General features: G+C 37.7%; 1 protein-coding gene across 11 annotated transcripts in view; it reads left to right on the top strand.

The window, feature by feature from the left end:
• ATF6 (activating transcription factor 6) overlaps window positions 1–12,031 on the top strand; it is a 212,709-nt gene that overhangs the window by 5,777 nt on the left and 194,901 nt on the right. For all 11 annotated transcript variants that reach the window (XR_014843958.1, XR_014843959.1, XM_085022565.1 and 8 more), the window contains exons 2-4: window positions 2,601–2,677; window positions 6,453–6,540; window positions 8,446–8,552. Coding sequence is in view for 9 of the 11 variants with exons in the window: in XM_021089514.2 (XP_020945173.1) it covers window positions 2,601–2,677; window positions 6,453–6,540; window positions 8,446–8,552 (272 nt within the window). In the remaining 2 variants the exon portion in view is untranslated. The remainder of the gene's footprint in view (window positions 1–2,600; window positions 2,678–6,452; window positions 6,541–8,445; window positions 8,553–12,031) is intronic.

The raw sequence follows: 12,031 nt of genomic DNA, 5'->3' as shown, positions 1-12,031 counted from the left end.
GAGAAATTAAATAGTAGTGTGGAATTGGTGAAAAAGATAAAGAAGTATTCAGTAGATTTTAGAGATGCCTTACAGGTAGCCAGCACCACCACTTTCTTATAAATCCTTCTCAGATGTTCTATAGATATACAAATGTATTTATCAACCCATTCATTTTTTTTAAGTTTTCACAAACCGCAGATATTTAAAAGATCAGTGTAGTGATAACCTATATTTCCCTTATCTAGATTTACCAACTGTTAACATCCTGCCATACTCAGTTTTTCTCAGTATTACCTGTACTTCCCTCTTCTTTCATGATCTGAAAGCAGGTTGTAAATAATATGAAACTCCTAAACACTTCACCGTATATCTCCTAAGAACAGGGAAATACATATTTTTTTAATTTTTTTTTTTTTTTTTTTTGCTTTTTAGGGCCATACTCGCAGCATATGGAGGTTCCAAGGCTAGGGGTCCAATTGGAGCTATATTTGCCAGCCTATACCACAGCCATAGCAATATAAGATCCGAGCTGTGTCTGCAACCTGCACCATGGCTCATGGTAACATCAGATCCTTAACCCACTGAGTGAGGTGTGGGATTGAACCTGCAACCTCATGGTATTGTTCTGAACTACCTTTTAGACATCCAAGAGAAGATGTTGAATACTCAGTGTATACATTGATCTCGAGGCATGGACTGGAGATGTGTTTCAGGAATTCTCGGCCTATAGATGTTATTTAAGGCATGAGCTCAGTGATCACAAAGAAAGTATAATAGAAAAGTTTACACTTATCCTGGGGACAATTTCATGTTAAGGAGATGAGGAAGAACCAGCAAGATAGGGCCAACCAGTGAGGTGGGAAGAAAACCAGGTGAGTATGGTAATTTGGAAGGAAGCCAAGCGAAGAAAATGCTTCAATTAATGTGAAAGGATCAACTGTTTCAAATACTGGTGATAATAAGATGAGGGACCATGAATTTACTATTGAATTTAGCAATGTAGAGGTCGCTGGAGACTTTAAAAACTGGTGTGGGTGTGCACACGTGGGAGCTTGATTGGAATAGCTTCAAGAAGGAAAGGGATAAATGAGAGACAGTGGATAAAGAGAACTATTTCAAGGAGTGTTAGCCTATGTGTAAGGTACATACATGGTTTCATCTACTTACATGGATTTGTTTGTTTTGGTTTGTTTTGGCTCTGCATCTGAGTTTAAGGTAGTCCTTTTCTGAGTGTTATATGAATAACCTTTCATTATCATTACACACAAACTATTTTCCTATGTACTGTTTTGTTTTAGGTTAGTGAAATGTTTCTACCATTGGCCAAGTCAATGATAGGCTGGCATTGTAGTTCCTATGTATGTGAAATGAGGAAATCACCAGAGCACATTTCAGTGGCATGATAGTAGGGAGTACAAAGGCAGACCTAGTTTTTTTTGTCTTTTTGCCATTTCTTGGGCCGCTCCCATGGCATATGGAGGTTCCCAGGCTAGGGGTTGAATCGGAGCTGTAGCCACCGGCCTACACCAGAGCCACAGCAACTCGGGATCCGAGCCACATCTTCGACCCATACCACAGCTCACGGCAACGCCGGATCCTCAACCCACTGAGCAAGGACAGGGATTGAACCCACAACCTCATGGTTCCTAGTCGGATTCATTAACCACTGAGCCACGATGGGAACTCCAAGACAGACTTAGTTTGGAAAACTCTTCAAAGTTCTTGAGGTTCTGAAAATGTTAGAAAAAATAATTTATAGGTTGTACAATAATCAGCCTTCTTTGGGCTTGTCAGCACCTTGACCTTCTGTGGTCATATATTTCTTGGTTTATAATGAAATCTTATTAAGAAATTGAAGCATAGTTAAACTTGCCGAAATAAGTTTAATGGTTTAGATGAGTCAGTCATTTATTGTTTGGTTAGAAAATTGGTTGTACCTTTAAGTCATTGGAGATATATGTGCTGCCATATTCCTCTCTTGTTATCACTGTTCATCAGCCATGTTACTTTTTTTGTGTTGAACCCAAATAGATGTAGCCTCAGAATTTGTGTTAGAAAGTCACTATGAGTTAGTTCAACGTAACATCACAGAACATAAAACCATTTTTTTAATCCCTGGTGTAATGATTTAGTTCGAAAGAGGAGTTCCCATTGTGGCACAGTGGAAATGAATCCGACTAGGAGCCATGAGGATGCAGGTTCAATCCCTGACCTCCCTCAGTGGGTTAAGGATCTTGTGTTGCCATGAGCTGTGGTGTAGGTCGTAGACATGGCTTGGATCCCATGTTGCTGTGGCTGTGGTGTAGGCTGGCAGCTGTAGCTCCAATTTGACCCCTAGCCTGGGAACCTCCATATGCTGCAGGTGTGGCCCTAGAAAGCAAAAAAAAAAAAAAAAAAAAAAAAAAAAGATTTAGCTCACAAGATAAAAATTAAGTGGAGAATAATATATATGTTAGAAACTGGCTTTGAATAGGTTGTCATTCACACTGTTAGGGTTTATTAATAATAGTTATGGCTAATGAAAAACCATAATAGAACTGGCATAGGGATACAATGCTTATTTTTTTGTCAAAACATTGAGTTAACAGTTAATGTCTATTATTTTCTTTTCTCCAAAGATTCTACCCTGTTTGCTGAACTTGGCTATTTCACAGACACTGAAGACCTGCAGCTGGATGCAGCAAAGGAAACTTATGTAAGTATTCACTAGAGGAGAAATACTGAATAATGTGATATTTAATCTTTATTCTGATTTTTGCAAGAGATTTCAGGATAACACATTTAGGTTACTTGTTTAAGTTTTAATTACTGTTAGCATTAAGTATGAAAGTTAATAGCCATTTTGTAGTCAGTGAATGTTGGATTATAGGAATTGCATTGGTCTTGGTGTGAGAAGACTTGTATCCTAAGTCTGCCTTGGAAAAATTACTTAACTGCCTACTTGGTTTTTACAGCTATTTTGCTACATAGGGGAAACGTAGGAGGTATGTGTGAGTTATGGATCTAGTTAAGTCAAACTAATCAATGTCTTTTTTTTAAAGTTCTGTATCTTTAGGATAGAAAGTTCTGAAACTTAGAAATGTCCTTACTTTTTGTCTTTGAGTGGTTAGAAGTCTGCCTGAAGCTATTGCTATAGTACTTAATATCTCAGAATTTTCAAATTCTTGAATTAGAATTTTTTTTCAAAATTCTAGGATATCTTAGTAATTTTTTTTTTTATTTCAAAATATCTTAGGACTTTTTTCTTCTTTTCTGGGTTAGTATATGTGAAGCTCTTTGGCCTATAGATCTTATTTTATCTTATTCTTTAATGGATGAGGTGCTGTTTGACTTGGGAAGTAGTTTAAGTGAACAGAGTGATTTTTATATCCACAGGTTGAATACTTAATCACTTTTGTAAGCCCTTATTAAATATAAAGCTTACTCAGTGGGTTTAAGCCATTGCTCAAAGAACAATTTAGCGGTTGTTTTACCATGAATCAATAGAAGGAGGTGAAGCACATGATATTTTTAAAAATCAGTACATGCAGTCTTAATGGTTTCATTTACTCTGTGAGATGCTTTACAGTCTTGTCTGTTGATTAAATTGGTGTTTAGTATTGGCCGGTTGCTTAAGCAACTGATATTTTTTCATAATTTCCAGAGCCTGATATCATCAAGAAACAATATAGTAAATTTGAAAGATTCAAGGAAATATCATCTTGATTTTATAACATTGTTACCTCAAACAAGTCACTTAGTCTTTCAGTTCCATAATTTTTCTGGTATAAAATAAGAGATTGGATTAAATGGTTTTGGAGAGCCCTTTCTAGCTTTAAAACTGTATAATTCTTCTTTCACATGGCAGTAGTTTTCAAGGAGAAGTCACTGAAGAACCAGAATATATAAGTACCAGTATGTTTCATGTACATAAAATGGGCCTGTGAAATTTCCAACTAGATAAAATTCTTATGCTGTAAAAAGTATTTGGCTTTTTTCGCTGAAGATTGAAGAAGTATCCCTGAAGTAGGTCATGCCACTATGGAATATGTTAAAAAGTATTGCCAGCACTCAGGCAAATATCATTGCTGAATTTACTTAGAAGGTTTAAGGATTTTTTTGGTTGCCGAAAGTGTGAGGCTGCTTAAATTTTTGATGTATAGACTCAAATAAGAGAAAAAAAGCAAAGGAAATTGATTTAAAAGATGGTTCTTTCATAATTTAAGTAGTTTTGGAGTTCCTGATGTGGCTCAGCAGTAATAAACCTGACTAGTATCTGTGAAGACTGGGGTTTGATCCGTGGCCTCACTCAGTGGGTTAAGGATCCTGCATTGCCATGAGCTGTGGTATAGGTTGAAAATGCGGCTTGGATTCTGCGTTGCTATGGCTGTGGAGTAGGCTGGCAGCTACATTGATTCAGCCACTAGCCTGGGAACTTCCATGTGCCTTGGGTGCAGCCCCCCCCCCCCTGAAAAAAATTTATAGTTTTTTTTTGGTCTTTTGTCCTTTTTTCTTAGGGCCACACCCATGGCATATGGAGGTTCCCAGGCTAGGGGTCTAATCAGAGCTGTAGCCACCGGCCTACGCCAGAGCCACAGCAACACCAGATCTGAGCCGTGTCTGTGACCTACACCACAGCTCATTGGCAACGCTGGATCCTTAACCCACTGAGTGAGGCCAGGGATCAAACCCTCAACCTCATGGTTCCTAGTCAGATTTGTTTCTGCTGTGCCACAATGGGAACTCCTATAGTTTTTTTTTTTTTTTTTTTTTTTAATAATGTGAACTTTCACACATTTTTCTTTATGTAACTTGCTCTAATATTTACTCATTTTAGGGCAGTATGATAAGAAAAGTTTCCCTTCTCTCCTTCTGTTACATTCTCAATAAGAATAATCCATATTATAGACATTTTTTGAAATGATATTATTCTAGAAATTGTCATCAAATGGTTGTTAATAACTACTAGATTAATTTTTACTTTTTGCCTGAGGCTTCCTTTCTCTTTTGATGCTGGTATTTTTTTTTTTTTTTTTTTTTTAGGGCTGCACCCATGGCATATGGATATTTCCCAGGCTAGGGGTCAAATAGGAGGTATAGCCACTGGCCTACACCACAGCCACAGCAGTGAGAGATCCGAGCCATGTCTGTGACCTACACCACAGCTCACAGCAACTCCGGATCCTTAACCCACTGAGTGAGGCCAGGGATTCAACCTGCGTCCTCATGGATGCTAGTCAGATTCGTTTCTGCTGAACCACGATGGGAGCTCCTTGATGCTGTTTTATTATCTGTCACATTAAATTGACATTGACTGCTGTTGTACTGTTTGTTAAGGTTACTTCTCTTCTTATCTCTCTAACCCTAGACATTTTAAAATAGTGGTATCGTCTTAATCTTAAACTCATATGAGGGCTATGAAGTCATGTGGCAGTTCTTTATTAATGTATATGGTATAAGATGGTCATCGAGATGACCCAGAATATGCTTATATTTATTTATTTATTTTTTTGTCTTTTTGTCTTTGTTGTTGTTGTTGTTGTTGCTATTTCTTGGGCCACTCCCGCGGCATATGGAGGTTCCCAGGCTAGGGGTTGAATCGGAGCTGTAGCCACCGGCCTACGCCAGAGCCACAGCAACGCGGGATCCGAGCCGCGTCTGCAACCTACACCACAGCTCACGGCAACGCCAGATCGTTAACCCACTGAGCAAGGGCAGGGACCGAACCCGCAACCTCATGGTTCCTAGTCAGATTCGTTAACCACTGTGCCACGACGGGAACTCCAGAATATGCTTATATTTAAATTAAAAAATTATCACCTGAATGAAAAGAAACTAAGAGCCCCTCTAAGAGGGTTATTGATCCCTATTTGAGAAATGTAGCTTTTTCTTCTAGGATTAAAAAATTTTATAAATTTTATTTTAGAAGTTTGAAAAGTACAAAACAGTAAAAAAAATATCAAATTACTTATCATCCTATGGACCTCTTCCTTCTTCCCTAACCTTTTTAATATTTGGTATATCTGAAGGTTCAGTTAGTCTCTTTTTGACTCCTGTGGGTCTTTTGGATACATTTATATTCTTTCCATTGTATATAGAAATGATAGGGTAAATAGACATTTGCTTTGACTTTTTCCTCTTAATGGCAATGGGAAAATTTATTTTACTGGATCTCCCTTAAGACATAGTACCTATTTTGTGACTCTTGTAATAGTCTATTTCCATTGAAAAGAATGAGACTAACTGAATCTTTCAGATATTGACTCTGTTATCTTCTTCCTAGATCTTACTACTGTGCGTAACATAACCAAATTGGTTTTTCTCTAAGCCACCCAGGAAGTATTCTCAAGATGAACTGATAATTTAGTAAAGTACTTTTACTAAGTTGGGTAATAGCAGTTAATATTATTTATGGCAAATTTTGCCTGTTTAATTTCTGAATATATGTGTTTTAATCTTCTAATACTCTTTTGCTGATTTGATACCTGCAGGAAAACAATTTTGATAATCTTGATTTTGATTTGGATTTGATGCCTTGGGAGACAGGCATTTGGGACATCAACAATCAGTTCTGTGAAGGTAATGGTGTATTTCATTGGTAAAACCTTTAAATGGATCCCTTTTATTTTGTAGTTTGATAATAGTCAAAATTAGGTGGGGTTTGTTGGGCTACTTTTGTGGGTTAAAAAATTCCAGGACTATATTCTACTTCTGGTATGACAGTGCGTACATAAGTCTCTTGCCAAAATAGATGTAAAGAATTTAATAGTTATGTCTTAGTCACATAATTAATGCAAAATTTATCATTCAGAAATACTGATTTTTGAATTATATGTAATACTTTTAAGAGATTAATCTGAGAATTAGAATTTAGGGAATCAAAAGGAAGAGGTTTGGGATTATCAGAACCTAGGAATTTGGTGTAGGGGTTCCATGTATATATTGCTGAGGAGACACTACCCGGTGATGCTAGTATCTTTAAGACACCCAGTGAGCTATTTTTTTGGGGTATGCTGAAAAAAGCTGGAACCTGCAGCAAACTCACTTCTGGAGTGAGCTGATGGGAGGGTGAAGAAATTCCTTTTCCCCTTCATTTGTTGTTTTTGTTTTTGGCTACACCTGTGGCATGTGGAAGTTCTGGGCCAGGGATTGAACTCATACCACAGCAGTGAACCCAGCCACAGCAGTGATAACACTGGATCCTTAACCTACTGAGCCACCAGGGAACTCCCCCTTCTATCTTTTAGCATCCTTCTGGTGTCCTCTGTTGACAGGATTGAAAAGGAGGCCAGCTGGAACATGTATTAATAATTTGCATCACAGACTTTGGGAGGTGGACTTCAAGCTGGGAGAAAATAACCACATTTCCCCATCTAAGTTGCAGCCCTCCCCATCCCTATGTTTCCTGTTCCCCTTCATTTTATGTCCTTTTATATCTTGTTCAATTTTGTCTTCTCTCATAGGCTGTGGGCTATAAGGCCGGTGTTCTGGTTACTGTTGTATAAAACAAACTACTCTAAAACTTGGTGGCTTTAGAACAACACCCATTTTATTAGGCTCCCAGATTCCGTGGGTTAGGAATTTGGACAGAATGCACCAGGAATTGCATGTCTCTGCTTGTCATGATGTCCAGACATCATCTGGGAAGATTTGAAGGCTGGGGTAGTTTGACATCTGGGGACTAGAATTATCTTAAGGTTTCTTTACTTAACATGTCTGATGCCTGGTCTGGAATGACTTGAAGACTAGGACTGCCAACTAGTGTGCCTACACATCACCTTTCCATATGGCCTGGCTTCCTCCCAGCCTGGTAATTTCATGGTTGTTAGACTTCAGAGGCTCCAGTGTGAGTATTTCAATGTAAAATATAGAAGCTGCATTGCCTAATGTAACCCTGTGGCATATGGAGGTTCACAGGCTAGGGGTCTAATCGGAGCTGTTGCTGCCAGCCTACACACAGCCACAGCAACGCAGGATCCGAGCCACGTCTTCGACCTACACCGCAGCTCATGGCAATGTCAGATCCTTAACCCACTGAGTGAGGCCAGGGATTGAACCTGAAACCTCATGGTTCCTAGTCGGATTCATTTCTGCTGCGCCACGACAGGAACTCCCGAGAATCTATAATTTTTTGCAGATGTCGTAATATTCTAAAGGTACAAAAAGTCAATAGAGTAGGAAAATGTCTTTGGCTCTTGTCCCTCAGCCAACGAGTTCTGCTTCCCAGAGACAACCACTTTTACCAACTTCATATGTTTATTCCTCAAGAGAATTGGTGTAGATGTTAGTAGTAGACACATACATAATTCATTACACAAATGGAAGTGTACCGGATATACTTTTTTCTGCATCTTGAATTCTCTCTTGGTATATTTTGGTGACTTTAGCTTCCATATCATTGAATTTTAAGAGTAGATTTTGCTTATTTATTTCATTCTGAGTATATATTGTCCAATGGAAAAATTTTTGTTCCTTGTTTTTCAGTTAAAGATATTAAGGCAGAACCTCAACCACTTTCTCCAGCCTCCTCAAGTTGTTCGGTTTCATCTCCTCAGTCAGTGGACTCTTATTCTTCAACTCAGCATGTTCCTGTAAGTAGGCAGTCTTTTATAATGATTTTGGTTATAATGATATCTGGAAAATATGTATGTGTGGAAGGCAGTTAACATTAATAAATTGTTGCTATAAGCCTTATTATCTCATTTAATCCTGAGCAAACTGAATTTTGAGCAAGAGCCTTCAGGGAGCTAGAAAGTTGTTAGTTACTATGTTTTTTTCCTCTTTCCCTTCTGTTCTCTTCTTTGTAACTTCATTGTTTTATTTGTTTCATTGTACTTTACCAATATCTAATATTTTTTGGTTTATTGACTTACTGCCTTTTCTCTCTGCTGTCCTCTCTACTCACTATTAGAATATACATTCTTTGAGAACGTGGAAGACTGTAAGGTGGTCTGTTTTTGTAACCTCTTAGCCGTAGAACCTAGAATGGTCTCCAAAAAGTTCAGGACTGCCAAGCACTACCTTTTGAATGAGCTAATAAGGTTTTTTGTTTTTGTTTTTTTTCAAAAGTCTAGAAAAACTTAAAAATGTTTTGCTTCTGCTCCTCACAAAAGCTCTGAAGCCAGGAAGTTCCAAAGGACTTGGGTATTTTTTGGAATGGAAAAGGAAAGGAAAAACTTAAGAAAAATTCAAAATAATGTTTCAGTATATTATATCTGCTGTAATATATTTTCATTCTGACATGATTTACATATAGTCAATTAATAAATCCAGATGATTCTGTCTACTTAGTATCTTTAGGATTCATCTTCTCTACCCATGCCAGAGCATCATCACCGTAGCTGGATTAAGGTATAGAATTTTGACTGATCTCTCTGCCTCCTAACTCCCCAAACCTTTCTTAGTACAGGACTGGAAATCTTTAAAAGTCACACATTTGATTATGTCAATTTTTTTGCTTAAAACCTTTTAATGTCTTTCCAACCCTTACAAGGACAAAATCAAATTGCTAGTGTACTAGGTCCTCCTGCTTACCTTTCCAGTCTTGTTTCTCAGAGCATCCTTCCTATTCCTACCTTCACACTCCCTTTAGCTTTAACCCTGAGAGCTCGTATGCGCTCCAGTCATTTAGCACCTGAGCCAGCAACTGTGCCAAACACCAGCAGTGAACAAGAGCAGTGAGATCTCTGCTCTCACCATTTTAGGTTTTGCACATACTCTTCCTTCTGCCTGGAATAGCCTCATTTTTTTCCCCTTCCCTTAGAGAACTTCTATCATCCTTAAGTTTCAGTTCAAAAATCATCCTCTGAAGCTTTTCTCTGATTACTGCTATTGAAAGTTCTCTGTGGTCCCTACAATTTCTCCAAATGATTTAATTTAAAAAATTAATTTGCTTTTGAATTCAAAAGTATATAACAGGGTATATTTACAGACGCCTGATTTCTGTCTTTTGCTTTCCATCCTTTCTATACAAAAGGTAGCATACTGTGTACCCTGTTCTTCACCTTTCTTGTTTAACTCAGTGATATATCCTGGAGGCAACTCCAATTTCAGGATATAGGATCTTTGTCATTCCCGTTTATAGCTGCATAGTGTTCCAATGTGTGGATATAGCATACTTTAATGATTTACTGATTGATGAACATCTGTGTTGATTTTGGTGTTTTCCAGGCTCAAATAATGTTGTAATAAATAACTTTGTACCTAACTCACTTTCTATTTTTGCCAGGATATCTTTGGAATATATTCATAGAAATCTGATTGCTGAGATCAGGGTGAATACATTTGTAATATTACTGTTTATTGCCAGATTTCCCTCCAAAGGTTATACATTTGTGTATTCTGATCAGCAGTATGTAAGAGGGCCAATTTCCCCATCATCGCTATATAGCTGTTTTATTTCTTTTTCTTTTCTTTTCTTTCTTTCCGTTTCTTTTACTTCTTTTCTTTCATTCTTTTCTTTCTTTTCGTTCGTTCTTTCGTTCTTGGCTGCACCCACTGCATATGGAAATTCCCAGGGTAGGGATTGAATCAGAGCTGTAGCTGCTGGCCTAGGCCTATGCCACAGCCACAGCAACGTGGGATCCTTGCCATGTCTGCAACCTTACACCACGGCTCATGGTGATGCCAGATTCTTAACTCACTGAGTGAGACTAGGGAATCAACCTGTATTATCATGGATGCTAGTAGGATTCGTTACTGCTGAGCCACAATGGAAACTCCTATTTTTTATTTCTTTTACTATAAGTGTAGTTGAACATGTTTTCATATATTCATATGTATAAGGCCTATTTGCATTTCTTCTTATGAACTGTCAGTTCAAATTTTTGTCCACTTTTAGTATTGCATTATATTGGTCTTTGTCTCTTCAGTTTTTCAAGTATTTTACTACATATTAGGATTATATTAGTGCTTAGTTTGTGGAAAAAAAGTTACAAGTATTTTCTCCTCCAGTGTGTCATTTGTCTTTAAACTTTATTTCTGATGTTTATTTTCTCCAGGCATACTTTTCTTCATAGTTGAATTATCAGTCTTTTATTTATTGATTGATCAATTGATGGGTTACTTAAAGGAGGGTTTTTGCATTAAGGGGTTATAATATTTTTATTCTTGTTTTCTTATATTAATATTTTGGTTTGGAAAAACCTCAAACTCATGTTACAAGTACATTGCAAGAATTTTTTTTTCTGAACCATTTGAGGGTAAGTTGCCAACTTGATGCCCTATCACCCCCAAATACTTCGGTGTCTACTTCCTATAAGCAAGGCTATGTCTTATAGCCACAATACAGTCATTAAAATCAAGAAATAAATGTTTGTATATTAGTATCATCTAATCCTCAAATCCCATTTAGATTGTGCCACTTGTCCCAAAGATGTCCTTCAGGCACCAAAGGGATCTCCTTTAGAATCATATGTTGCGTTTGGTTGTCTCGTCTCTTTAATCTCCTTCACTTGAAACAGTTCATTCTTCTTTGACTTTCATGACCTTGTCACTTTTGGAGATTAAAGACTAGTTATTTTGTAGAATGTCCCTCAGTTGGGTTTGTCTGCTGTTTCTTCAGAATGAGATTCAGGTTTTGTATCCATGGCAGGAATATCACAGAAGTGATACTGTGTCTGTCTCATTTACTTTTGATGAGATGGTACACAATTTTAATTTGTCCTATTATTGATGAGATTCACTTTGTACATTTGATTAAGGTGGTGTCTGCCAGGCTAGTCCACTGAGAAGTTGCTCTTTCTCCCTTTGTCATAAATAAGTATTTTATAATGAGGCAGCTTGTTTATTTATTTTTGTCTTTTTAAGGCCACACTCACTGCATATGAAGTTCCCAGGCTAGGTGTTGAATTGGAGCTGTAGCTGCCAGCTTATCCCACAGCCACAGCAACACCAGATCCCAGTCACATCTGCAACCTATATCCAGCTCACAGCAACGCCAGATCCTTAACCCACTGAGCAAAGCCAGGGATCAAACCCATGTCCTCATGATACCGATCAGGTTCATTACTGCTGTGCCACAGTGGGTACTCTGGAGATACTTTATATAAAAATATCCTCTTCTTCATCA

Source organism: Sus scrofa, chromosome 4, assembly GCF_054392235.1.
Source record: "Sus scrofa isolate SSC_HxYL_T2T_F1_AM1 chromosome 4, Sscrofa_HxYL_maternal_Yorkshire_Landrace_v2.0, whole genome shotgun sequence".
Classification (NCBI taxonomy): Eukaryota; Metazoa; Chordata; class Mammalia; order Artiodactyla; family Suidae; genus Sus; species Sus scrofa.
The sequence above is the reverse complement of the archived record's forward strand: the minus strand, read 5'-3'. Positions and strand labels throughout refer to the sequence as shown.